General features: G+C 37.4%; 8 protein-coding genes across 12 annotated transcripts; 5 read left to right on the forward strand and 3 right to left on the reverse strand.

The window, feature by feature from the left end:
* The first annotated feature begins 49 nt into the window (after positions 1–49).
* LOC124196537 (mitochondrial import inner membrane translocase subunit Tim10 B-like) lies at positions 50–1,652 on the forward strand. Its single transcript, XM_046591668.1, has 3 exons — positions 50–158; positions 227–322; positions 400–1,652. The coding sequence occupies exons 1-3, from the start codon at positions 141–143 to the stop codon at positions 655–657; spliced, it is 372 nt and encodes a 123-aa protein (XP_046447624.1). The 5' UTR covers positions 50–140; the 3' UTR covers positions 658–1,652.
* Positions 686–1,652, forward strand: LOC124196535 (L-seryl-tRNA(Sec) kinase-like). The gene has a single exon (XM_046591666.1). It carries the CDS (start codon positions 686–688, stop codon positions 1,571–1,573), a length of 888 nt encoding a protein of 295 aa, XP_046447622.1. The 3' UTR covers positions 1,574–1,652.
* Positions 1,387–3,253, reverse strand: LOC124196534 (transcription initiation factor TFIID subunit 7-like). Its single transcript, XM_046591664.1, has 8 exons — positions 3,031–3,253; positions 2,827–2,958; positions 2,690–2,770; positions 2,248–2,626; positions 2,040–2,179; positions 1,880–1,982; positions 1,654–1,823; positions 1,387–1,594 (listed from the first exon to the last, which is right to left on the reverse strand). The coding sequence occupies exons 1-8, from the start codon at positions 3,127–3,129 to the stop codon at positions 1,568–1,570; spliced, it is 1,131 nt and encodes a 376-aa protein (XP_046447620.1). The 5' UTR covers positions 3,130–3,253; the 3' UTR covers positions 1,387–1,567.
* Positions 3,254–3,467: 214 nt separating this feature from the next.
* LOC124196538 (NADH dehydrogenase [ubiquinone] 1 alpha subcomplex subunit 2-like) lies at positions 3,468–4,149 on the forward strand. The gene is made up of 3 exons (XM_046591670.1): positions 3,468–3,628; positions 3,812–3,918; positions 3,985–4,149. Exons 1-3 carry the CDS (start codon positions 3,537–3,539, stop codon positions 4,071–4,073), a joined length of 288 nt encoding a protein of 95 aa, XP_046447626.1. The 5' UTR covers positions 3,468–3,536; the 3' UTR covers positions 4,074–4,149.
* LOC124196145 (putative zinc finger protein 66) lies at positions 4,142–7,914 on the reverse strand. Its single transcript, XM_046590959.1, has 11 exons — positions 7,208–7,914; positions 6,837–7,110; positions 6,687–6,769; positions 6,530–6,625; positions 6,386–6,462; positions 6,114–6,318; positions 5,885–6,036; positions 5,512–5,683; positions 4,630–5,104; positions 4,438–4,569; positions 4,142–4,352 (listed from the first exon to the last, which is right to left on the reverse strand). The coding sequence occupies exons 1-11, from the start codon at positions 7,805–7,807 to the stop codon at positions 4,222–4,224; spliced, it is 2,397 nt and encodes a 798-aa protein (XP_046446915.1). The 5' UTR covers positions 7,808–7,914; the 3' UTR covers positions 4,142–4,221.
* A 213-nt stretch (positions 7,915–8,127) lies between these two features.
* Positions 8,128–14,442, forward strand: LOC124196529 (DNA polymerase alpha catalytic subunit-like). 2 transcript variants are annotated; one of them, XM_046591656.1, is made up of 25 exons: positions 8,129–8,362; positions 8,428–8,616; positions 8,681–8,862; positions 8,940–9,064; positions 9,141–9,219; positions 9,278–9,394; positions 9,482–9,615; positions 9,686–9,809; positions 9,867–10,031; positions 10,140–10,505; positions 10,576–10,780; positions 10,844–11,115; positions 11,176–11,289; positions 11,349–11,529; positions 11,589–12,194; positions 12,254–12,393; positions 12,460–12,674; positions 12,751–13,015; positions 13,092–13,272; positions 13,346–13,448; positions 13,510–13,579; positions 13,651–13,785; positions 13,860–13,976; positions 14,046–14,139; positions 14,203–14,442. In XM_046591656.1, exons 1-25 carry the CDS (start codon positions 8,323–8,325, stop codon positions 14,352–14,354), a joined length of 4,371 nt encoding a protein of 1,456 aa, XP_046447612.1. In that variant the 5' UTR covers positions 8,129–8,322; the 3' UTR covers positions 14,355–14,442. The 2 variants fall into 2 exon arrangements, with proteins under 2 accessions (XP_046447613.1, XP_046447612.1); XM_046591657.1 differs by lacking the exon at positions 9,278–9,394 and having other exon boundaries at positions 8,128–8,362.
* A 30-nt stretch (positions 14,443–14,472) lies between these two features.
* On the reverse strand, positions 14,473–15,455 carry LOC124196536 (ER membrane protein complex subunit 4-like). The gene is made up of 4 exons (XM_046591667.1): positions 15,317–15,455; positions 15,116–15,257; positions 14,813–14,930; positions 14,473–14,746 (listed from the first exon to the last, which is right to left on the reverse strand). The coding sequence occupies exons 1-4, from the start codon at positions 15,376–15,378 to the stop codon at positions 14,550–14,552; spliced, it is 519 nt and encodes a 172-aa protein (XP_046447623.1). The 5' UTR covers positions 15,379–15,455; the 3' UTR covers positions 14,473–14,549.
* A 35-nt stretch (positions 15,456–15,490) lies between these two features.
* Positions 15,491–25,829, forward strand: LOC124196528 (dedicator of cytokinesis protein 9-like). Of its 4 annotated transcripts, none has more exons than XM_046591651.1 (34): positions 15,495–15,614; positions 15,861–16,015; positions 16,071–16,187; positions 16,256–16,428; positions 16,496–16,792; positions 16,862–17,031; positions 17,101–17,270; positions 17,332–17,475; positions 17,532–17,717; positions 17,784–17,950; positions 18,015–18,173; positions 18,246–18,325; positions 18,391–18,644; positions 18,721–19,071; positions 19,135–19,332; positions 19,767–19,829; positions 20,086–20,115; positions 20,324–20,572; positions 20,642–20,782; positions 20,858–21,004; positions 21,079–21,456; positions 21,521–21,750; positions 21,811–21,908; positions 21,973–22,177; positions 22,246–22,577; positions 22,648–22,920; positions 22,985–23,266; positions 23,332–23,682; positions 23,747–24,009; positions 24,089–24,235; positions 24,297–24,507; positions 24,686–24,858; positions 24,918–25,033; positions 25,119–25,829. In XM_046591651.1, the coding sequence occupies exons 2-34, from the start codon at positions 15,917–15,919 to the stop codon at positions 25,360–25,362; spliced, it is 6,498 nt and encodes a 2,165-aa protein (XP_046447607.1). In that variant the 5' UTR covers positions 15,495–15,614; positions 15,861–15,916; the 3' UTR covers positions 25,363–25,829. The 4 variants fall into 4 exon arrangements, with proteins under 4 accessions (XP_046447610.1, XP_046447607.1, XP_046447611.1 ...); XM_046591653.1 differs by having other exon boundaries at positions 15,511–15,618; XM_046591654.1 differs by lacking the exon at positions 20,086–20,115 and having other exon boundaries at positions 15,491–15,614.
* The last annotated feature ends 219 nt before the right edge of the window (positions 25,830–26,048 follow it).

The raw sequence follows: 26,048 nt of genomic DNA on the forward strand, positions 1-26,048 counted from the left end.
AATAGATAAACAAGTAAATTAATTTTTAAATTTTTTTAAACAAAATACGGATATGTTGACGTTTCGGCTAATGTGGCAACCCGGTGAGCCATATGTTTTGCAGACGACATGAATTGTCAATTTGTGGAAAGTAATTCGAAATGGATGCACTCAGGAACGTAAGTTTTTAGAAAATGTATTTGAATTGTAATTAATGCCAGAAAGTTAATTGATCTCTTCTTCCTAGTTTAAAGATTTTCTCTTAGTGTTCAACAAAATGTCAGAAACTTGTTTCACGCGATGCGTGAACACATTTCAGACTAGAGAGCTGACTGAAGATGAGGTAGGCTAAGAACATGAGGTTTCTCTTTCATAACATATCAGACCAATAGTTATTTTTTTGTTTTTGCTTTTTTTTAGGATAAATGTGTTGAAATGTGCTCAACGAAGAACATTAGAGTCAACCATAAAATCATGTCTGTGTATATGGAAGTTCAACCTCTAATTGTGCAAAAGCGAGTGGAAGAGATGGAGAAACTTAACCCACCACAAGCAGTCGCAGAAACTATTCCTGAAGTTGCTGAAATTAACACAGTTGCACAGTCAGTCATAATAGCAGAAACTGAGCCTCAACATGTTTCACAAGAGACCTCATCTTTAGAGCCTCAAGTTGTGTAAAATAGTGACACATACCAACAGGACAGAAATGAATCAGTGTTATTGCATTGTGGTGTTACTAGGTTTGCCTGCCAGTGGAAAGAGCTGGTTAGCAGGAAGATTATGTAGTTTTTTAACAGAAAACAATTGCATTGTGAATTGTGCAACTTTTGATACTATTGTGAGTTTAGAAAAACAGGCTGAAATTGCTGTTTCGTCATCTAGTGAAATAACAAAGCATTACCGTCGCGAGATGAAAGACACTGTGGAGTCTTTCTTGAAAGTGCCCAATCCTTCTTCCAAAAAGTGTGTCGTAATTGTTGATGATAACAACTACTATCGAAGTATGCGGTATGAATATCATCAGTTAGCGGCCAAATTCTACACAGGCTACCTTCAAATTTATGTCAAATGCGAAGTGTCTGAAGCGTTACTCCAAAACAACAGTCGTCCGCAAAGCAGCCGTGTTCCTGACATTGTAATCACTCAAATGAACACCAAATTTGAAGATCCCTGTGAAGCGTGGGAAAATTCTTTGACGATTGGACACATTGATTTAAATGATACAGAAATATTGAACAAGATATGGAATTACATCCAGAATGCTGTGGATAGTCCTGTCTCAACATTGAAGACTCTAGAAGAAAAGAAGCTTGCGTCCGAGCAAAGCAAACTACGCAACGATCACAACATCTTTCACAATATCGACAAAGTTCTTAGAAAAAGATTAAACCAATGTATACGCGAACGTAAAGAAGAAAAAGACGCTCGTGTATTGGCAGCACAACTAAACGACACTCGACAATCTATTTTGGAAGGGATCAAAACAGGCGCCATTGCAATCCCGACAGACATTCTGAAGGCGGATGGATCCATCGATTTATCTATCCTTGAGGTTTGGTCCATTTCAGCTTTTATCCAGAGGTGTCCGTTATAACATGGACATGATTTGGTCATACTAGAATACAATTTGTTAAAAATAGCTGAAATAATAATAAACAACACAATAGAGATCACCTCTTCCTTTTTCTCTTGTTCCTGAGCAACAAGTTTTGAAAGAGCCATCTGAAATCTTTGCTTGAGGGCGGCGTTTTCAATTGTAGCTAGCTCGTTTTCTTGAGCTTGTCTCATGTTCTTGATCTCACGGATTTCATCCCTCAGTTTATCAGCCATTTTTTGCAAATCGTCTTAACGACAAATGATATTAATTTTTAAAGCAGAAAAACAAATTTGAAATGTTTACCTTTTTGTGTGTCGATGACCTTTTTTTGTGGAGATAGATTAGAAGAACTGCTGTCATCCCGAAACATATCTCCGCTAAATTGGGTTATCATAGAATTGGACCCCTAAAAAAGAGAATGTAACAACTATCGAAACAAATTTAATTATTTTAAATTTGGTACCCTGTTGCTTCCTGCATAGAACTCCGAACCCGATCCACGGGATTCGTCACTGTTTTCGTAGTCTGATTCCATAATGTTGATCTTGCTTCCATGTTCTTCATCTGAGTCGCTTAGTGCCTCACCAAAAATATCGTGTTCGGCTATAGATAACAGAAGTATGAAGCAATTTGAACGAGTGCTGAAAACCGTTGGTTTTTACAAAACATACCCAAGCCACGGTTTTGTGTGCTAACGAATGTTCCGGATGCAAGAGGGACGGTCATTGCTGCCCCATCTCCCAACCCAGCTTCATTGGCTGCCTTTACCTTAGATTCATCTTCTTCTGTGATCAGTTCCCATCGTACACTTACCGCTTCATTATCAACACGCAGTAGGCGCCTGACTTCTTTTTCGATTTCAGGAGCCTCAACGTACTTCTTTTTAAGGGTTTTTCGAAATCTCCTTTTCCTGACATTCTTCATTGGTGGAGCTATGCCGTGAGGCATAAGGAATTTTTTATCGACCTTATGAGGATCTTTTTTCTTTGGTTTAACAGGAGTTTCTTCTTCACTACTTGACTGTTGTTCTCCTTCTTTACAAATCAATATCTTCAAATTTTAAATATCAGGTAAAATCAATATTCTAAGAATTTGAATTGAATTATTACTCACCTGGCTGACATCAGCGGCTTTGTAAAATGTTTTATTGTCAATGGTTTTTTGAGATTCCATGACACATGGAAGATCTAAAACCTAAGTAAATATTTGTTTTACAATTGAATATCAAATACTCTAATTAAGAATAACACCTTGGCAGACATAGTCCAATTGTCAAACTGAACCTGTCCTTTCCTCATGTCATTATCCATTCTAATATTTAGGCGGTCCTTCAGATTCATCACACCTGTCCTTAGAGTTTGTCGCAAACTTTCGGCACATTCCTACCACAAACACATTAAAGAATTTCAGTTTAAGACAATAATAATGTGAATACAAGTGTCCAAAGAACTCACTGGTAAGGTTGGTGGGAGTCTCAATATAAACTGATTTTCCAACTCATCTCCTCCATTATCATTTGTACTGCTAGGTGGTAGAACTGTAGGTCTATTCATTTTTTAACAATTGAGCCTACCACTAATATTATTATATCACGAGTCACTATAAAAATTAGAATCAAATATTCGTGATTCGTCGTTCACGAGCAGACGCCACAACAATGTCGGACTGTCACTGTAGGCGTAGGCCGTGTAGCAACGTCAGCGTTGTACTGTATTTTAGACGTTGCTATACTTTCATACTTTTGTATTACTAAACTATTGTTCCAGGATTCATTTCTATTTAATAATTGGTAATTTAAAGAGAAAATAAATTTATCTAAGACAAAACGGGGATCAGAATACTTTTCAAATAAGAAATAACTCTTTACTTTTGTTGCTCGCCGCTAGGATCAAGAGCAAGATATCTCGAATCTCGATTCTCGAGTTTGTTTTGTTGTCGAGTCTGCAAAAACTTTTCCAACATGGCAGCCGCTAGAGCAGTAAAAATTTTGCCCCATGTGAAAGAGATTCGGATTCATCTTTGCCAAAAGTCAGACGCCAGCAAAGGGGTTAGGTAAATGAAGAGTGTGTTAAATGAAATGTAAAATGCGAATAATCTTTTATTGTGAAAGACGTGAATTATTCTGTGTAGACGTATAATCATGGTGTAATCGTAGAGAATAGTCTCATTCAGTCATTCCCTTAATTTTATCATTTTAACTCTTCATCTTCATGGTGTTATTACTATTCATTTTAGAGATTTCATTGAAAAGCATTACATCGACTTGAAGAAAACCAATCCCAAAACACCTATCCTCATCAGGGAATGCAGTGGTATCCTGCCAAAAATCTGTGCCCGACATGGTTGGTTTACATATTCTAATTTGGATTCATAGTAAAAATTACCTTAATTGTCTTTTTAATTTATAGAGAAAGGCCTGGAAGTAAGTGCCCCAGTAATGAACCTGTCTGCTGAGAAAGTTCACTCAGTTTTGGAAAGTCTTGTTCTAAAGAAGTAAAATATTGTTCTTTATTTGTAGAAGTATTGTGTAAATAGAAAAGTTAGGATGAAAAATTTACACAGTCCTTGCCATATTTCATAGTTTATTTTCATTATCACCATTTGACACTTAATTCAATCTTATATTGATTTAGCCTGGTCTATAGTTATTCATTTTCATCACCAGCAGGTGGCTTTGTTCCTTTGGAAAATTTGCAATGGAGGTTCATATGTCTTTTTACTTTAGAATTGCTTGTGAATTTTGATTCACAGTTTAGACAACTGAAAGCTTTTTCACCTAGTTTAAATTGTAAATTCATATTATAATAATAGATATTTCAATTTGGCAATGTGCTCTGGTTATAAAAAATTGACAGCCGTACCTGTGTGAGACATTTTATGGGTTTTAAGTCGGTGTGTTGTTCGGAAACATCTACCGCAAGTTTCACACTGGAATGGTTTCGCACCTGTATGTTCTTGTTTGTGTATCTTCAAATTCATTGGGTGAGTATATGCTAAACGCAAAATGAATTAGTAAGTAAATTTAAAAACTAAGATCCACAATGGTTAATTACCTTTATCACAAAGATCACACTTAAATGGTTTCTCCTTTGTGTGAGTCAGTTCGTGCATTTGCAGATTATTTTTTAATCTGAAAGCTTTGCCACAGAACTCACAAATGAATTGATAGTCAGCAGAGTGTAGTTTTTGATGATTTCTTAAATATGACAAGGTAAAGAACTGTTTGTTACATTCTTCACAAACATATGGCTTATTCCCAGTATGACGATTAAGGTGGTCCATGTACTTTAGCATAGATACAAAGTTCGCTCCACACTCGGTGCAAAGATGTTTATCACGGCTAGAGTGCCCAGTATTTTTTGTTTCTTTTTCAACTGTATGCACCAACGGTTTGCTAGTGCAACATTCTTGAGCTTCTTTATTTTCTTCAGTTCCCTCTTTGTTTATTAGACCGTTTTGAACATCAACTATTTCAGTTTCTTCAACTTTTATAAGAACTTCCATTATGATTAAATACCCCTTTTTATACTAGTTTTGATGCCCATTCAGAACTTTCAACCGAATAATGATGCAGCACTGTCCTATAATAAGAAATTTTATACAAGATATGAAGTTAGTATTAATTTTGTTTAGTTCAAAAATTCAATTAAATAGAATGACATTTTTGTTAAAGACTTTACCAGTGACCAAACAGCAGGAACGAAAATAAGTGTTTCACTGTTTTGACTGTTTTCTAAAAACAATCAAGAGAGCGTCGTCTGCAACAAAGCATGCAGTCCTGCCAAACCTCGAAAGTCGGCACTCGCAAGTCGCAACTCGCAAGTCGCAAGCCTGTAAAGTCGTAACTCGTAACTCCGGTAACTCGTAAGTCGCCAGCCGCAAAAGCGGTAATAAAGACCAAGTGGACTTTATTAGTGGAAACTGGAAAGTACTACCTGAGTACAGGTAGTGGTAGGAGGGCAGTAGCTAATAGCTATGGTGCTCAGACGTAAATACCAGTCTTGCTGAAAATTACGCCTGCCCATGTGCCTGTCTAGGCGGACTACTGATTCAACATCCAAAGTCCGAACACTCTGATCCGAAGGCGCAATAACCAATCCAAAGTGACTTTAAGCACATAAAATTATCCAAAGGTACAGCTAAAATTAAGTTCAGACTTCAGACATATCAAATAATGTTTTGAGGAGGTTCATTGAGACTAAATAGTAAAGACAAAAATATGGTCCTTTGTGTATTTACAAATTTCAAAATGGGTTCTATAAATCAATGCGAAGACTGGCAATTAAAGGAGAGATGTATTACGAACATCACGAATTTAATGATTCTTCCAAGGAAGGAATTTCTTGAACATCGTCTTGATCAATAGAAAATTGTACTAACATAGGCCCCACACCGGATGGCTCCACAATATAAGTGTTTACAGGGAGGACTTCTAAAGATTCTGCTTCTATGATGGTTACCTAAGTATTTTCACCGAAAATTTTAACATTAGTAAATTCTTTCCCAAATGTAGATTACATTAGATACAATTACATACCTCGTGATCTGTATCAAGAAAATGCGCATCATCTATATTTTCTATGTAAGCAACATTCTGCAAAGTTTCCAGGCCCTGGTCCTCAGTATCTCTTTCCAAATCTGTAGTAAGCTTATTGTTGCAACGCTTGGCTTCATGCAGTTTTAACATTCCACTAGTTTTGAAACTTTTGCCACAAGCCGAACAGTCTAGTGACTTCGAGGAGCTGTTTAAATAATGATGTTTACCTCTCACCAGTATACTGTAGGTAATGCAAATGTTTTAACACATACCGATAATGTGTAGCTAAATGGCACGCTAAACGATGCGGTTCACGAAACAGCTTTCCACATAGATCACAACAACAGGGCTATTGAATAATCAAACAAATTTAGTTAAATTTTTAACACAAAAAGTTATTGATGTAACCAAACAACCTTCTCCCCAGTATGCACTTGTAAATGTATCTTTAGCACGTTTTTGTGAGCGAACGTCTTTTCACAGTAGGGGCAATTGTGAGGTCGTTCTCCGGTCTGAATTAATAATTAAGTATTATTTATCGTCGCAATAATTTATTAATACTTTATTATTTACGTGACGCATTCGGTGTTGTTTCATGTGACAAGAATTCCGAAATTTCTTCCCGCAAAACTCGCACTCAAAAGGCGCTTTCCCGCCTAAAAAATTTGGTTATTACTTTATGAGCAAATATGAATTATTTTAGTAATGCAAGATGGAAATTACCGTGCATATCAAGGTGATGTCTCATAACAGCCCTTGTCTGAAAAGATGCTTGACACACGTTACAGATGTAAGGTCGAGTTCCGAAGTGCTTAAAAACATGTTCGACATATGGGAAGTAGGAGGTCATTTCCTCTTCACATTGATCACACTTAAATGGGTTCTGACCAGAGGGAGTTAGAAGTTTTGCCAATTCTCTCATATTTTGCAAAAAGGTGGAAGTATCTGGTCCACAACCAATTTGGTCTGGAACAATACACTTGTCCATTAGTTTTACCTATATTTTTAAAAATTAAATTTTTAAATTTTTTGTAAGTTGAAATCTTTATATTGAATAAAATTTGTGGAGGTAAAGGAATTCAATTCACTCCAACCTGAAGAAGTTCCAGTGAGGCTTCAAGGGTAGATCTTTCTTCCTCAACAACAACTGCTTCTTCAAATGCCTTGGTATTAACAGACGAAGTAGAGTATTTCTTGTTTTCAATGACAAATTCAATTGCTTTGGTTGGCTGTGTTATTGACTTGTTTGAAGTGGCAAAATTGTTATTGGATGGCTCCACATTTCTGTGCTTTTTAGCTGAGAATGTGCTTCTTAATTCAAATACCTTCCCATCTACTTCATACTGCAGTTGTAAATTCTTTTGCCTGTTTATTGTGATGTCATTCTTGATTACTTCACATGTTGGTGAAGGTTTTCCTACATGTTGATGTTGTTCCTCTTTATCACAATTGGAAAAAGTGAGAGTCCATTGATTTTTGCTTGGAATGAAAGAAAATACTCCCTGTATTGCATGCGAGTGTTCAGTTTCTCTCGATGATTGTAGTTTATCTATATCAGAATCCAGTTTGAAGTCGCAAAATCCACAGTGTTCCCAAGTGGTTTCAATACTTGGTTTTAGCTGCAAAACCATTTGTTTACCTTCTTGTGCTGTTTTCAAAACACCGAGAATCTCTAATCCCTCACAACTTCCCATCTTGATTGATGGAAGATTTTGTCCCCTATTACAAATTACGACACTGTTTATTTTGGCTTAGCTTTGGATTTTTCTTCCAAAGTTGGTAGCCAACAGCTGTTTCATTCATTACTCAATAGATGACTTTGTACTATGTAAAAATAATTAATTTTTGATTTTTGATTTACAGATTACATCATACTTTTGATTTATAACTTTAACAAAAATGTAATTCAAACACAGTTACTAATTATCTTTATAAGTTTATAACATTTGTAAACTTCGAATTGTGAGCCAGCAATTTTTATTCGGCAACGCCGCGCCATTAGAGAATTACGCGGGAAAGAGCTGAAAGACTAATTCGGCCATTTATGTGTAGACAACTGTGCCTTTTGTCCAGTGTTCCTGCATTATAGCTTTTATCGGTTGATTTTCGTCTTTCCTGATCGTTTCAAAATTTTCAAGACCTGCATTAGAAATTTTACTCGTCATTTATTGAGTGTTTTTTTATTTTGTGTTATTTTTAAACCATTGTCATGGCTGATGACAAGGAAATTAGTCAAGAAAAGGAAAGTGGTGAGTTACCTTTACATCTGATTCATTTTCGTGTTATTTGTATTTACCACCTGATTGATTTTCAGGTCGTACACGGAGAACTAAACAAGACCGTGAAGGGAAATTTGCAGCCTTTCAAAAGCTAAAAGACTTAAAGGGTACTAAAAACAAAGTTACCTTGACGGAAGTTGATAATGTTTATGAAGAGGTTGATGAAAGAGAGTACTCCAAACGAGTTCAAAGACGACAAGAAGATGATTGGATTATTGATGATGGTAATAGAGTAAAGCCAAAATTAAATTATAAAATGCCTTGTTCACAAAATATTTTAAAAATCAGATGGAAGTGGATATGTTGAAGATGGTAGGGAAGTGTTTGATGATGATCTGGATGATGATAATATGGCCCAAGCCAAAGGAGCAGCCAGGGGTCATAAGAAGAAGGACTTGTCAAAAGGAGTTCCTGGAAAAAAAAATAACATTAAAAATATGCTAATTGGCATGTCCTCTAAAAACAAAGAGGTCTGTTTTAGCACTTATATGAATGTTTTATGGAATTTCAAAGGTTTATTACTTTTATTACTGATTTCACTTTTTAGAAAGATGCCAAAACTAAAGATGATGACATTTTAGGAGACATCATGCAAGAACTGAATTCCACCCCTTCAAATGCTCCCTTGAGGCAATCAGTTTCCACTCTTAAAAAGAAGACCATTACTTCTGGGTACCAAAAACTATTAGAACTAAATTAGATCATGTTTTGATTCTGTGTTTTGATTAAATTTTTTTGAAATGATTAGATCGTTGATAAGTCGTACACCAACTTCGATCCCACGGATAACCAGCACTTCAGTGGCATCGAGGCTATTGAAAGCAGAGGTATCAGAAAAATTTTTTCTTTAATTTTCCCCTGTAAACTCCGTCCTATTCCCTGCAGCCCAAACGTCTGCCTTTTGGCAGAGGGGCATCCAATGTAGAAGACAATACCTACGACTGTGCATCAATCGAAGATTCAAATTCATTATGCGATGATAATCCTTTTATAATGGATGGAGTACGTATATTATTTTATTTCTTTTCTAATCTATTTAATACTAATAATAAACCGTTCCATACTACCTTCACTTTTATGTGCTGCCAGCCTATGGACATCGACCAGTTCGATTCGCAACCAGAAATCAATACGCAATCAAGTGAAGCCTCAATTACGACATCTTATACTCCCTGTGAAGAAAGTATTGATCTTCAAGAACTGAAGCAAACTCCTACCATCAGGTTTGTCGCATTTCCGCCAATCTAATATTTATTTTAGATACATTCTTTCTACTTGCTGATGTATTTTTAGCGAATTCGATCTTACTTCGGGATGGGAAACCATTAAAAATAACGTTGACGTTAACCAGAGTGTAGCTGTTTTGGATTTAGGGAGTAATGAGCTTCCCTTGACTCAAGGGGAAGATGGAGAACAGGTTCTATAAATACTTGACTGTTATTTTGCAGTTTCAACTAACAATTATGTTAAATAGTTTTTGCGCATGTACTGGTTCGATGCTTACGAAGATCCGTATATGCAACCTGGCACCGTGTTTCTTTTTGGGAAAATTTTCATAGAGTCGGCTAAAGCGTATGTCAGTTGCTGCGTTTCCGTAAAAAATATCGAGAAGCATATATATGTACTTCCACGTGATACGGTATACACATCTTTATCTAACCTGAAAACTTTTGGCAAAAACTCAACTTGCCAATATCATTTGTATAAATTCATGTACGGAACATTTGTCGCTTTCCTTTTTCATCAGGTTGTCGATCAGCGTACTGGCCAGGACACGGGAACTCCGGTTAATTTTATGGATGTATACGAGGAATTTAATACGCGGGTAGCAGATCGCTACAAAATTTTGCAGTTCAAATCACGGCGTGTATTGAAAAAATATGGATTCGAACCACCGAGCATTCCTCGCGAGAGCGAATATCTTGAAGTGAAATACTCTGCTGAACATTCCTTGCCTACGAATTTGAAAGGTGCAACATTCAGCCACGTCTTTGGAGCCAATACTTCGGCATTGGAAAACTTTTTGTTGGAAAAACGCGTTAAAGGGCCTTGTTGGCTAAACATCAAGAACCCCCAGAAGGCCAACCCGCATGTGAGCTGGTGCAAAGTGGAGGTATAGAAAATATTTTTTTAACGAAATCAAAATCGAAAATTAATTAATATGATTTTTATTTTGTATTCAGGCGTTTGTTTCTAACATGGATCAAATTGAGTTAGATGATAAAAGAGAAGCGCCGCCTCCATTGGCTGTAATGGCGCTTAATTTGCGCACTGTCGTCAACAATCGCACTCAGCAAGTGGAAATTGTCGCCATCAGTTGTTTGATACAAAACGAATTTCATGTAGACCGTGCTGCTCCTCAACCTCCGTTTCAACAGCATTTTTGTCGTAAGCTACAATTATGGAAACGATTGAATGAAGATACATGTTTAAAAAAATCAATTTTCGTAGTTGTAGGCCGTCCATCTGAAGAACCTTGGCCACTAGATCATCGCGATACCATGAAAACGACAAAACTAACGAAAATAGAACTAGCCGAGAACGAACGAGCCCTGCTTAATCTTTTTCTGGCCAAAATTAACAAAATCGACCCCGATGTAATTGTCGGGCACGATGTAGCTTCCTACGACTTGGACATACTTCTCCATCGTTTCACCCAGAACAAAGTAGATCAGTGGTCTCGTCTGGGCCGACTACGTCGCACCAATATGCCTATGTCTAAGGTTTGCTTAGACATTAGATTAACACTCAAGTAAGAATAATAATAATAAAAAAATTTAAAGGGTGTCAGTCGCAGTCATCTTGTCATGAGTGGGCGTTTGGTGTGTGATGTGAAGATTTCGGCAAAAGAACTTATACGCGCAAGGAGCTACGACCTCGAAACGCTGTGTCAACAGGTTTGATAATTGAACCACACCTTATACATCTCAATTAATGCATTGTCTTGTTCAATAAGGTTTTACATTTAAACGGAGTTCGCCCAGATTTGAGTTCAGATTCTGTTAAAAAGATGTACTCGACTTCAACCAGTCTGTTGGGAATGATAGCCATTACTATGCAAGATGGCGCGAACACACTAAGATTGATGTATGAATTAAACGTCCTTCCCTTAGCTTTGCAAATTACTTCGATTGCAGGTAATTCGAAGGAATCGATTTTAATGAAAAGAATTATGCAAATTTTTCTAATATTTTAGGAAACTTGCTTTCTCGAACTCTTCTGGGAGGTCGTTCAGAACGCAACGAGTATCTATTGCTCCATGCATTTCACGAGAAGGGGTTTATCGTTCCAGATAAGCAGGCTTTTAAAAAATCAAAGAAAGGAGAAGATTCTGATCCTGAGGATGTTTCGACTGAAAATGCTAATCGTAGCAAGAAAGGTCGTCGGAAACCAGCCTATGCTGGTGGTTTGGTTCTGGATCCCAAGCGAGGTTTCTACGACAAGTTTGTTCTTTTAATGGACTTCAACTCGCTGTACCCGAGCATTATTCAAGAATTCAATATATGCTTTACCACTGTCGATCGACAAGTAGCAACTAAAGCAACTGAAGGACAAGAAGAAATTCTTCCCGACCTACCTGATCCGACGTTGCCCCTTGGCATTTTGCCTACTGAAATTCGAAAGTTGGTTGACAGTCGACGTGAAGTGAAAAAGCTCATCAACGATAAGTTATCTAAGGATCTTTTACTTCAGTATGATATCAGACAGAAAGCATTGAAATTGACGGCAAACAGCATGTACGGCTGCCTGGGATTTTCCAATTCACGTTTTTACGCCAAACCTTTGGCCGCGCTTATTACATGTAAGTTACATTTCAGCTTTAACGTTATGCATTTTAATTTCCATTGCATTTTTCTGTAGCCAAAGGACGTGAGATTCTACTGCAGACTAGGGATCTTGTCCGTAAAATGAATTTGGACGTCATCTACGGAGACACTGATTCGTTAATGATAGATTCTAATTCAGTTGACTATGATCAAGTCATGAAAGTGGGTCTTAAGGTAACCATTATCAGCAGAATTTATTCCTAAATGTTATTTTATTCAATTGTTTGTTGTTTTGTTCAGATTAAACAGGAAGTCAATAAGTTGTACAAACACCTTGAGCTCGACATTGATGGGGTATTCCAGCGCTTACTTTTGCTGAAGAAAAAGAAATACGCAGCCGTTACAGTTTCTCAGGTGATCCGTGATAACAAAAAAGAAATGGTTACTCAACAAGAGGTCAAGGGTCTGGATATTGTACGAAGAGACTGGTCGCAGCTTGCTACTCGGGCTGGAAAGTAAATATCTTCAGTATTGATTCTTTGGGCTAGCGACAGCATCTATATTTATTTATTACAATTTGGTTTGGTCCAGGTACGCACTGGAACAAATATTAGGTGATTTATCGGCAGATGAACGAATCGCTCGGATTCAACAAAATTTAGAAGATATTCGTGATGGATTTCAGAACGGAACCATTGATCTCTCTTTGTTAGAGATTACCAAACAGCTAACTAAGAATCCAGAAAATTACCCCGACGCAAAAAATCTTTCTCATGTCCAAGTTGCAATCAGGACAAATTCCCGGGGTGGTAAGAAACTTGTACAAGGCGATACAGTTTCGTTCATCATTTGTCAGGTATTTAATGACTCGATTGAATTGCCAATGCAATAAAAACAAAGTTTATAAACATATGAACAAACTTGTGAAATAGGACGGAAGCAATATGGCCGCCACTCAACGAGCGTATTCCATGGAGGAACTCAAGATGCCAACAAATGGGCATTTAAAGCCTGACATTCAATATTATTTGGCACAACAAGTTCATCCAGTTGTTTCTCGATTGTGCGACCTTCTAGAAGGAATTGACGCTGTTAGAATTGCTGAATTCCTTGGTAAGTTGTCATTGTAATTATTTAAAATTTTGTATGGTGAGACCGCGAGAGTTAATAAATGGTATTTGTGCAGGCATCGATGCTTCTGGATATCGATCGACACAAGCAGCCAGCAACGAATACGAAACTGGTAGTCCTCCGGTGACTGACGAAGAAAGATTTCAATCATGTGAAAAGTAAGACTCATAAAATTTAATCAGGAAAATGGATCTTTGACAAATGAATTTCAACGTCTAGGTTTTATTACCAATGCTCTGACAAGGCTTGTGGTTTTGAAATGTCGATGGACAACGTTTTCCGCAAAACGGTATGTAGGATATGTTACCTGCTTGAAATGATTAAATTTATCAAGCTTTATTATTGGTCGATGTTACATAGGACGACGGCAACATCGAGTTTGCGTTGTCTCGGTGTGGAAATCCCAATTGCAAGAAGACACCATTTAGTGCGGAAAAATTTCTCGTCAACCGTTTGACGCATACCGTTAGAAAGCACATTCAACTTTATTATGCGGTAAATAACTCGGATATATTGTGTTAGAAATTTTATGTTAACTACTTTGTTAATGAAATAAAATAAATAAATAGGGCTGGTTAGTATGTGAAGACAGAAGTTGCGCTACAAGAACCAGGCGCATACCGTTGAAGTCCACAAATACACATCCCGTTTGCATAGGATGTGGAACCAGCAACATGGATCCTGAGGTATTATTTTTTCGTTGCTTTATTTTGCTTTTGAGTTTTAGAGACATTAATACTCGTTGATGATCACAGTACAATGATTTGGATCTATACACTCAACTGTGTTACTACCAACACATGTTTGACGCATCCAAAGCCATCAGTCAGCTTCAACCAAGCGAACGAGGTATTTTTATTTTCACTACATATTGTTCTATCTTTCATTCACTTTTCTTCTTTTTTTTTTAAGATAAAGTCAAATTGGCGTACAATAACTCCATGGATAAAGCTTATAAGGCTCTCTTAAATAATATCAATCAGATTCTTTTAGAGAGTGGATATTCACAGGTAAACCTTGCTGGTCTCTTCTATGGTCTTAACCGCCCGAAAAATGAAACATAAATATTTTACTAATAGAATGTGACTAGCTAATTTTTAGTTTCGCTATAAAAATATGAATGTTTTGAATAAATTACGTGTCATTTTTACAGCTGGCTGTAGCAACTTGTACAATTTATGATTTAAAGATGATTTGGTGTACTGTATTTTTCATTTCACTTACAAATGTGAATATTTTAATGAATTAAATAATTAATCTTAGAGCAGAATTTGTCCACCTCCAGAATATTCAATTCTCTGTTGAGGATCAATAAAAGCCAACCAATCTGATGAATGAGTAGGAAGGAGGCCCATGGATTGGCACTTGTAAAGAGCAAGCCCCAGTGCAACCAACTGGCCCAAGATGTAGACTAGGATTTGTCCAATTGCCTGGGTTCCCTCCAACATCTTGAAAGCTGAAAAAAAAATTATACTGTATTTAAAAGGTATGACTTGTTTGAATAATAGTTGTGAAAATATACTTTGGTTCATGCTGAACAACGCACGAATGGGCCTCACAAACATCATGCCAACCATCATAATTGGAAATATGGAAATGGAACTTCCCACCATGTACATCATGAACAAATTCATAGGTACCTATTTCAGAAACAGACAAATTTACATTCTATAGACTTATTAACCTTTAAAAGGCACAAGACTGAACTTTATCAAATATTCGAACAGAATAATTCTTTCAAATTACAATTTTTTCCCTTACAATTATTATCTTTTTTCATAAATTCTAGCAAGAAAAATACACAACAGAACAAATGGTTTTTAACCTGTTTTAGTGGTTGTAAAGCAACATCCCAAGATCTCTTAATAAGCAAACTAGAATCATTTTCCTTAGCTGATTCGGCTACTGTAGTTGCAATCGATGGAAGATATCCTGGAGGAGATGCGAGGTCACATGTTGATTTATTCCTGTAAATCTATCATTAAGTAAACTTTCAAACATGCTTTCATTTAAAGTATTCATTTACCGATTGGAGAGATCGATAGACCATTTAAATTTCTTTGCAGTGTTTCGGTTCGCCATTGCCATTGTAAAGACTGATTTTGTTGTGGGACTAGGGCTTCGATTTTTGACATCTAATTAGTTGTCTGCTGCAATATCTCAACAAACTTTTCGGAATTATGTTAGATGGCGTTAGTTGTGCTGCATACTGTTTGAGTCTGCTGTTTTTCTGCACAACCAAACTCTCCACACCATATAAGAAAAATCACTGTTTTATTCTTTTTTGAAAAAGTAGGATTGTTTACATTAGAACTGGATGCCTGGTAGGTAAATTTAGCTTTCGTATATAATATGGTACCTATTTCAGATATTTTATTTCGAGTGAGGCATTGAAGTATTGGTATCCGAAGTATTCATTGTAAGTAGTACACTTGGTGCCAGTCCAGAAAATAGGCTTGTATAATTGATGTGAATAAGGTGTGCCTTGAATGTGTGTTGACCTTTTTTGTCTTTCTGCCCTTCCCCAAAAAAAGAAATTTATACACATCAATATTCAAAATTGTCCATAGATAACCGAGACTAGTTGGTGTTTGGATGCAATATTAGACAATTCAGCAATGCAAGAATGGCTGAACGGAAATTTAGTCGTGGCCTTAGAAAGCCAGGTATGGCAGCACAGCTCAGAGAATCAGTTTCTCAAGTTGTCAGAGAAACAGCTGTACAGGTAATTCAGTTCATGCTAAAAACATGTCTCTTTGTTAACAAAATTTCTTAAACAGAGCAAGCCCCAAAGGGCTGAACCTATTGACTATGAAGCTGTACTAGCTAAAAATAGAATCATTTTTAACAATGATCCTCACAGAGAGCTTCTATTGTTTCCACCTGAAGATGTATCTGTAAGTATTTGTCTCTTTTATCATTTCACAAAGTAAGAGTTGGAAATCATTTCTTATTTCTCTTTCAGCAAAGCAAAATAGCCAGACAATGCCGCACAACCAAGTCTACAGTTCCTGAAGAAATTCTTCAGAATGAAGGCAGCTATTTCACACAGAAGTGTGCGCAGTTCTACACGTGTGATTGGTCCACACTCTCATTCAAGTATAGGGCCTACAGTGGTAGCTGCCTTGATTTACCAAGGTACGGTAACCTACATGTATAAATATTAATTTGGCTTTCAGTAATAGTATTTTTTTTTCCCTTGAAGGCTAGAGAGACTTAGTTTGCTTACTGATCCCAAGCATGAAGTCGACGTCGAGGGAGATGCAGATGATGAGATGTTTTCTCCTGAATCCCCACCTACTTTAGAAGGATATCTACTAAAGGGACCTGAAGGAGCTTCAGAGAAGATGTTTGCTAATATTGCAACTAAATCCTTTAAGCGGAGATTTTGCAAACTACGCCAAGATATTACTGGGTCATATTTTCTTGACATTTGTAAGGAAGATAAAAAACAGGATGCTGCGCTTTCCATAAGCCTTGATGAATGCGAGGATGTTGTAGCGTAAGTTTATAAACTTTAACTAAATTATTGTCAGAAAATTCATGTATCACATTCCATTTTCACGTGAAGGAACAAAAGAAAGAACAAATTCGGATTCCAGTTGCGTTTGGTCAATCAACGATCTTATGTATTTGCAGCTAGCTCTGAAAGTGAATTGAATAATTGGCTGGAGAAATTGTGCATGGCAGTGCATTCGAGCAAACAATTTTGTGACGACAGAAGAAGTCTGCCCGATCCTGGTAGGTTATCCTAAAGACAAATTTTTTGTTCATGAAATTCTCGAATTTCTTTCCGACAAACCTATGTAGAACTTGCATTGAAATCAACCAAAGTTCCGTCATCCTATGGCACTTTAAGATCACTTGAGTCATCTTTGAATCCACAGCTAACCAAGTATGCTCGTGAAACGGAGATGTCTATTAGTTTAGCAAGAAGGGAAAATCGCAACTTACTTTTTAATCTCAGTCCAATTAAACCGGTAAACATATTTTTCTTTCTAAAAAGTAGTAACGCATTTAATCACAAATATCTCATTTAAGTTCCCTGGAGCAAGCGATAGTTTTATGCAAACTAAAGTAAAGCCTTTTGAAGATAATTTTGGTCACCGTTTCTTTGCACGATGCGAATCTATCAACTTCCGTCTGCAGGCTCCAATTGATGGCGATAAAGGACCGCTTGGTCAGGTAGGGCGTTCTTTTATTCCAGTGATATATTTTTGCTTAAAAAAGATTTTTCTTAGGTTGAACCGTATTTTATAACCTTGGCATTGTACGACTTGAAATTAAATAAGAAAATTACAGAAGATTTCCACTCTGATGTAAATCATCCACTTATGAAAGCAGTTATACAATCAATACAGGCAAATTCCGACGAACCAAATAAGATTTTTGACATTCCAGGCGATTGGCTTGCTTTCCCTAAACAAGTGCGTGTTGCATTTTTTTTTTTTTTTTAAGTTAGCAGAATTTTACTTTTGTGTGATTATTTTCAGGCCGTTTTCAGTGTAAGGCATATTCATAGCGAAGTGTTCTTAGTTATCCGAATAGAGACCATCCTGCAAGGATCTGTCGTGACTTCTGCTGAACCTTATGTGAGACCTAATTCGGATATCAAAACCGGATTAAAAGTACAAAAATCAGCCCGTTCCTACTGTAGTAGGTAAACGCATAATATGTAATATTTCATAAGATATCCTTGATTAAATTCTGCTTCACCCTTTCAGATTAGGCCGATATCGAATGCCTTTTGCATGGGCTGCCCGTCCCTTGTTTCGTTCATCTGGTGAACTTGATACGACAAGCGAAATCTCCACTATTTATCGACAAGAGTCTCATCGTAATTCTGACGAAGATTTAATCAAAACCCTGAATGATTTTAGAAGGTTTTTTCATTGTATTTTTTACATGAAATCATCATCCATTTACAATGTTAAAAATTTGTTGTGTTTGATCAGACCAGAAAAACTCAGCCGATTGACAATTATCCCAGGAATGATTCGAGTCACTGTTGAGCATCTTAAAGAAGCTATGCCAAGTATAAGCCAAATCTTACTGTTCCATAAATATTCAATAACTTTGCTATTCAAATCGTTTTTATAGATATGTTGACTGCATCATTAGTGCCCATCAAACCATTTCCGTTGCCACCTGTTCAAGAACCTACGATTGAAATTGCTGAGTTTCCTACTGTCCGCGTGGAAGACGGTTTTCCATATATGAGCTACGTCAATCATCTATACGTTTATCCTCGTAGTCTGAAATATGATACCCAGAAAACTTTCCATCGCGCAAGAAATATTGCTTGTGTGATTGAACTACGAGACTCTGATGCAAAAGATGCTCAACCATTGAAGGTAATTTTAAGAAATGGGGAGAAAAAATCAAGAATATTGTCAAAGTAGTATTTGTTGTTTTTAATCCACATTTTAGAGTATCTATGGTCAAGTGGGACAGTTGCAAATGGTGTCTCAGTGGGTGTGCTCAGTCTCTCATCACATCACGTCGCCGTGCTGGATGGACGAAATCAAAATTAATTTGCCTACATCGTTGAACAACAAACATCATCTGCTCTTTACTTTTCTTCACATTTCCTGCGATTTGAGCAAGCAAAAGAAAGATCGTGACAATAAAGAAGTCCTTGGTCCAGAAGTAGTGGTTGGCTACAGTTGGCTGCCACTGATGCATAAAGGACGATTGCGAATAGAACAGCAGAGCCTTCCAGTATCAGCTCATCTCCCGCCTGGTTACCTATCGTTCGAACCCCTTGGATTAGGCAGAGGAGTAAGACATCATTATCAATCATATTTTTTGTTTAACTCGATAATTAATAGTGCAATTTGTTAGTATGCCGGACCTGAAATTCGGTGGGTTGATGGTCAAAAACCCATTTTTCAAGTTCATCTTGAACTTGTGTCTACAGTAACGGCCCGAGATCAACATTTGCACAATTTCTTTCTCCATATGGCCAAGCTCAATGAAACTCGTTCAATTGCTTCTCTGTTCCCTACAGCAGCCGAGCTGGATGCTCACAAACCTCTAGAGGTAATTTACTATTTGGGATACATACATGTTTGAAACACAAATCGATGAGTAGGCAATTTTTGGAAAGTATAATCCCCATATCAAGTGCAGGAATGGTAAGATTTGGGACAGATTGCGGTTTAAATTGATTGAGTTATTGGCTCATCGAAAATAGATCAGGTAGAAACTGCAACCAAGTTAAGATTTTTTTTAGCGCAATCCAATTCCCTTTGTTTTACTTCGAAAAATATGCATTTCGTCATCAATTTAACAAGAAGTTAACTTGATTGTCAGTTTGTTTGATTGCCTGATTTAATAACATGTATCTAGTCCTACTGTGCTGTTCTAACATTCAGCTTTAAGATTAAGTTTTATGTTATGTACATTACCAATTTAAATGGTAAGTGTCAGCAATGCTTCAAAACGTTAAGTTGGTGTGTGATTAAATTAATCAGGAGGCGCCAAAAAGCCCTGCTATCCAGGAGAATGGATCTCGTGAATTATCAAAGCTGGTTAAGGTATGTTGTTTACTTTTACTTATTTATTATCGACAAGTTCGCCAAAGAGCGCATGTTTTTCAATGTTTTTGCAACCAAACAATTTCGCTGCAATTGATATGCCATGAGTGCTACGTTATTCAACCATTTTAATTTCACGTCAAAAAAAGATTGCTTGTTATTATTTTAATCTTTGCAATTTAACTTGGAGTTCTAATTTATCCCTCACAAATTTTACCATCGTATTTTGATTTTTAACCAATATTTTGTTCGACAGGCTTCGGACTTCGTGTCCAAGATCGTCAAGGTGGGAGAATTAATATGTTAATCCTCTATGCATGCAGTTTGAATTCACATTCTGTTCAAGCTTGTAGCTATAATCTCTTGGTTGTGATTTAGTTCAATCTTTATTTTTTTCGGTCTTGCATGCGGTTAATTGGTTGGATGTTCTGTATCTTTAAAGGGACCAACCGGAAAATTGCATCCCTTTTAACAATTTTGTATTATTTGAACAGGCTTTACATGCTGTTGATGTGACTGAAGTAGTCCATCACCTCCCAGTGGTTTTAAACCAACTAATGTGGCTCATGGTCCGTATTAACAGCGAGGAGTTGTCCGTCAATGTAATTAAAGTACTTATCCACATTGTCAACCAACTTCACGAATTCGAGAAAGCAAACATTTTGGATGCCTACTTGGAGTATGTGTTTGTTACACCAACTCTGACGGAATCGGCAAACAAAGCGACAGTTCACGAAGAGATGGTAACCTAATCAGTTCGAGTTCTTTCTCTTAATCTAGAAACGATACCTTAAACTATTTTGATTTATCAGGTTAAAACGTTGTGCGTCCTTTTACGACCTTCGAACACCGACTTTTTGGTTATGCACAAGTTCCTTCGACACGCCAATTTCTTTCTCAAACTCATTACACGCAGTATGGCTCAGCATATCCTGGAAAGCGGGAGAATTAAAGTAAGGATTGGCATTTTGAAAAAAGAAATTTTTATCGATAAATTCGTATAATATTTTCTTCTAATTTAATAATAGATGCAGAGGCAAGAGCGATTTCATATGGATTACATGCGCAACGTAGAGAGTCTTGTGGAAACGATTTCACCTCATATTCAAATTAAATATAAAGATTTGCCGGACGAAACTCGACATGCAAATCTAGCGATAGCTGAATTCGTCAAAGTAAGACATTTACAAAAAAACCACTTGTTTATCTTGATTTAATTTTAAGTCAAAACTTTTTTGTTTGCAAACAGAAATGTCTGTCTTTGATGGATCGAGGTTTTGCTTTCAGACTAGTCAGTATTTATTTGAACACTTTCCGACCAGACGACCCTCGAGCTTTGTATGAGCTTAAGTTTCAGTTCTTACAATCGGTTTGCTTCCATGAACATTACATCCCTTTAAACTTCCCACGCGCTCCAAACTGGGCGGCCATGCAAAAAAGCATGAAGGAATTGGACATGGAATTTCGGTTGTGCGACTCTTTCTGTCGAAGTCATTATCTAGCCGGATTGATTTTGCAAGAGGTCAGTTCTGCCTTAAATGAAGTGGCTGACATTCGCAGAATTGCGTTAAGATGCCTAAAGGATTTACTAGCAAAACATGAACTGGATGATCGTTATCAAAATAAAGTAATTTTCCTTCATTCTTTTATTATGTACCGTAAATTTAAATTTTTGACTTTATTCATCCTAGGGACATCAGAGCCGAATCGCATCACTTTATTTGCCTTGGATTTTCATTGTACTTGACAACTGGAACAGATTAAATGTTTTGTCTGTGGAATCCACGGGTCCGTCCAGTTCAACTGCTTCAGCTATTGGCTTTTCTAGTATTGCGAGTCCCTCTGTAAAAACTGGGAAATCATTATCTTTGCCAAGAAACATTCGACCACCTGTTTTGACACCAGTAAACTCGTGGAAACGGTATAACACTTAAAAATTCAATCTCAAGTTCCTTTTCATACCGAGCGAATTCTGTTTCAGAAATCCTGGAACTCCTTTGTCCCAGACTTCATCTCCAGTCCGATCTGACTTCAACCCTAATAGAAATTCTTCATATTTAGCCATAATTGCTGGTCAAGGTACTGCAAATTAATTCGTTTTCGGCATATAAAAGTTGTTTTATTATTCTGTTTTTTACACTAGGGGTTCCATGTTCTAGCAGTCAGGCAACTTTGACTAACGGTGGCTCAGTAGGCAGTCTAGGAGAATCAGACAGCTCTTCCACAATGTCGTTGGATAGATCTACAGTTCGTGAATCACCTGAAAGTGAAAAAGGGGTTCAAGGAGCTCCTAGGGAGTCTACTGACACTGAAAAAACGGACAAAGACAAAATAAAAACTCACTCAAGGTATTTAGTATTCGGTTCTTCTTAAAATCTTTAAGTAAAAAATGTATCAACATTTTTCTCTTGTTTAGAAATGCCAGCCTCGTAATTTCTAACACACCAGTTATACGTTACGACAAGTTACAACCGGACGAAGTAAAGGAAGTACTTTTGTGCCTGATGTACGTCCTGAGACACGCCGACGAGGGGGCATTAATTGCGTGGTGGCACAATGCCTCGCAGCATGACCTTATTTGCTTCTTCCATATATTAGAACTGAGTTTGAGACAGTTCAAATATATGGGAAGAAAGCGTTTTGGGATTATGGGTGACGGAAATTCATCTAAATCCTCAACTCTTCCGCCTCGCGTTCCTCCACCTGTGTTTGGATCCAGACCATCAACATGCTACGAACCCGACGGAAGTAATATTACTGATCTAATGAATGCTTTTCTTTCTTTCAGCATTTTTAATGAAGTTATTTTTTAATCCAGGTTCTTGTTCGGATGGCGACAGCACTTACCGATCTTTATTAGAATCAAATTTGACAATCGAGGTTGGCCTGATAGTTCTTGATGCAGTAGGTCTCTTCTGCCTTCATTTCAAGGAGGCGTTACTGAGTGAAGATGGGGATAACCCCTTAATGAGAAAAGTTTTAGACATCTACTTGTCGTTCCTTCAAATTGGTCAGTCTGAAAGTCTTTCGAAGCATGTGTTCGCAGCTCTGCGGGCGTTCATCAATAGTTTTCCTCTAGCACTTTACCAAGGTATCGTCTTTATTTGATTTGACCAATTTCACACATTATTTACCATTTTCTGTTATGACTATAGGTAATGCTTGGCTTTGCGGTCGCTTATGCTGTGAGCTGTTACGGTGTTGTGCTAGTAAATTGTCATTGGTGCGACAAGAAGCTTGCGCCGTCCTTTACTTGCTAATGCGTAGCAACTTCGAGTTCAGTGGGCAAAAAGCCTTAACAAGAGTTCACCTGCAGGTGATCATTTCTGTATCCCAGTTGCTTGGAGAAATTGGTGGTTTGAATAGCACTCGCTTTGGAGAGAGTCTCAATGTCATAAACGGATTCGCAAGCAGCGATAAAGCTATGCAATCTACTGGTAGGTTTCAAACTTGTATCGTCACCTTTAAGTATAGTAGTCATATAATAATTTATTTGTTGCAGTTTTCCCCGGGGAAGTTCGTGACTTGACAAAGAGGGCACAGACGGTACTTAGAGCAACTTTACAGATGCGCCAACAAGCCCAAGACCCCGAACTGCTTATTGATCTGCAGCATAGTCTTGCTAATTCATATTCTGCCACGCCTGAACTAAGAAAAACTTGGTTGGAAACAATGGCTCATCATCATACTCGCTTGGGGAATTGGTCCGAAGTTGCCCAGTGCCGAATTCATGTAGCAGCTCTCATAACCGAGTACCTGTACCGCAGAGGACTCCGACAACAGGGATGCGAAACCTTTAGTTCCTTGTCACCTAATATTGTTCAAGATGAGAGCAACCTTCGTTTAGACACAGGTTTACATCTAAGGCGCATATGACTATTAAAATTATTTTATGATGAATGAACTCTCTTTTTCAGGAATCCATGATACTCAGTATGACGAAGCCATGCTACTCGAACAGTTGGAAGAATGTAGCCGTGCGGTAGAAAAAGCTGAACGCTACGAAATGCAACTCGAAATTTACCGACTTATTCTACCAACTTATGAAAAACAGAGGGACTACGTTGCATTAGCTGAGTGTTTTAGTGTCCTTTCCCAGGCGTGTTCTCGAGCCAATGAAGTAAATCGAACTGGGAAACGGTTGCTTGGTACTTACTACCGAGTTGCACTGTATGGAAAGGTATTTCAAGTAAATTCATTTGTGTTCGTTACTGTTAAGTTTATTTTAATGTTTTTGCACTTTGTTGTTACCTTTTCAGGCCCGATTCGGAGACGAAGCCGGTACCGAGTACATCTATAAAGAACCAAAAGTGACAAATTTGTCAGAAATCGCCGAACGTTTAAACAGGATGTATTGTGCAAAATTTGGCACGGAACGGGTGAAGTTAGCAATGGACTCGAACCCAGTATGTTAGTTATGTAACCGCTAAATGAAAGAGTTTTGCTGATTTCATTAATTCGATTTAGATTGAAGATAAAGATATGGAACCGCAGATGGCGTACGTTCAAATCACGCATGTCGTTCCGTATTTTGAGGAGAATGATTTGACTGAGCGTGTTACGGAGTATGAACGCAACCACAATATTAATCGCTTTATGTATGAAATTCCATTTACTACCGATGGGCGAGTCAGAGGATCTCCTGAAGACCAGTGCAAGAAACGAATTATTTTGACTAGTAAGCAAATATTTCTATAAAACTCAAAGTCGCGGCATGAAGACATTCAATATGTGATGCCACGACAAAAATGATTTTTAAAACACTTTGTATTGTCAGAGTGAAAAGCTTCCTAATTCCACTACTAGTAAATTATTGTTTAAAGAAACTAATCTGATTTTTTTTTCGTTATTTTTAGCTCAGTATAGCTTCCCTTACATTAAAAAACGATTGAGGGTTATCCAACGTGAATTTTACGATCTCTCACCGATCGAAGTTGCTTTGGATGAAATGCGCTTGCGCGTCAAGGACATTGCGGAGGCGGTACGGACAGTGCCTACAGACTTAAAGAAGTTGCAATTACGACTGCAGGTTTGCAAAAATGGTGGATTTTGTTGACTGCCTTGTATTACTTAGATTTACTTTTCCAGGGAAGCATCAGCGTCCAAGTTAATGCCGGACCACTAGCGTACGCGTCAGCGTTTCTGGTCCATAACACCCAAAATTACCCGGATGAACAAATCCAGCAATTACAGGAGCTTTATAGGTATGATACACTTATCACTGCTAGATTGTGAAGTAAATGTTGATGTAGTGACGTTCCATTTAAATATTGCTTCAACTTATTGCAGGGATTTTGTGCATATATGCGGGGCCGCCCTAGAATTAAATGGAAAGCTAATCTTACCAGATCAGCGTGAATATCACGAGGCTCTACGTACAAGCTTTCGAGATTTGGTTAATTCTCTAGGCGAGATTTTTGATGATCCGTCATTGAATAGAGACTGGGACGGTTCAATAAGTTCGAATCCTTTCCTTAAACGAAACTCTGTGTTGGTATTTTCAAGTGGTGTTAATAACTCTACCGATGCTTGAGTAGTTTTTCTTCGATTTTTCTTTCTGTTTACTCCCAAAGACAAGTACATTTTGCATCGAAAACTGCTTGCTAATCAGCACTATTGCTGTAGAGGAGTAGTATCAAATGATGTGTGTCGAATGTTAATTAGTCGTCAATTGTACTTCCGGCTCCAGGGTATATTTGTTTCTTCGAGAGATATTGCCATATTGGAATCTCCCTTTTACAACTGACACAGTTCCAGTAAAGCCTATATTAATCTCAATTGTAGACCTTTCAATTCCGTCGCATTGCTACGTTGGATAGTAACAATCCAAAGTAGCATCAAACTGAATTTAATTGTGTAAAATCTCTTCTAATAATGTAAGATGGCTTCGCTTGACCCAAAAAACTTTCTCAACTTCACGGAAACCTGTATACAGCGGCCGCATCTGTATAATATCTTTGTGACGTTGTTGATTTTTCTAGAATACATATGTTGACTCTGCTTTAAGGAACTTTTATTTAAAGATTAAGGAGCATTATATTAAGGTTGCTGAAATTCGTAAACACAATATTTAAAAAACGATTTTTTCAACACTTTGGATTGGAGGAAAGAAAGTTTCAGGAATCCCCCACTAGGTGCCACTGCAGTTTAATAACAACAATGGCTGCCATTCCCCACATTGCGTCGTGTCTGGTAGTTGTTGTTTAGTGGTCCGTCTTT

Source organism: Daphnia pulex, chromosome 6 (assembly GCF_021134715.1).
Source record: "Daphnia pulex isolate KAP4 chromosome 6, ASM2113471v1".
In the NCBI taxonomy this organism is placed as follows: domain Eukaryota; kingdom Metazoa; phylum Arthropoda; class Branchiopoda; order Diplostraca; family Daphniidae; genus Daphnia; species Daphnia pulex.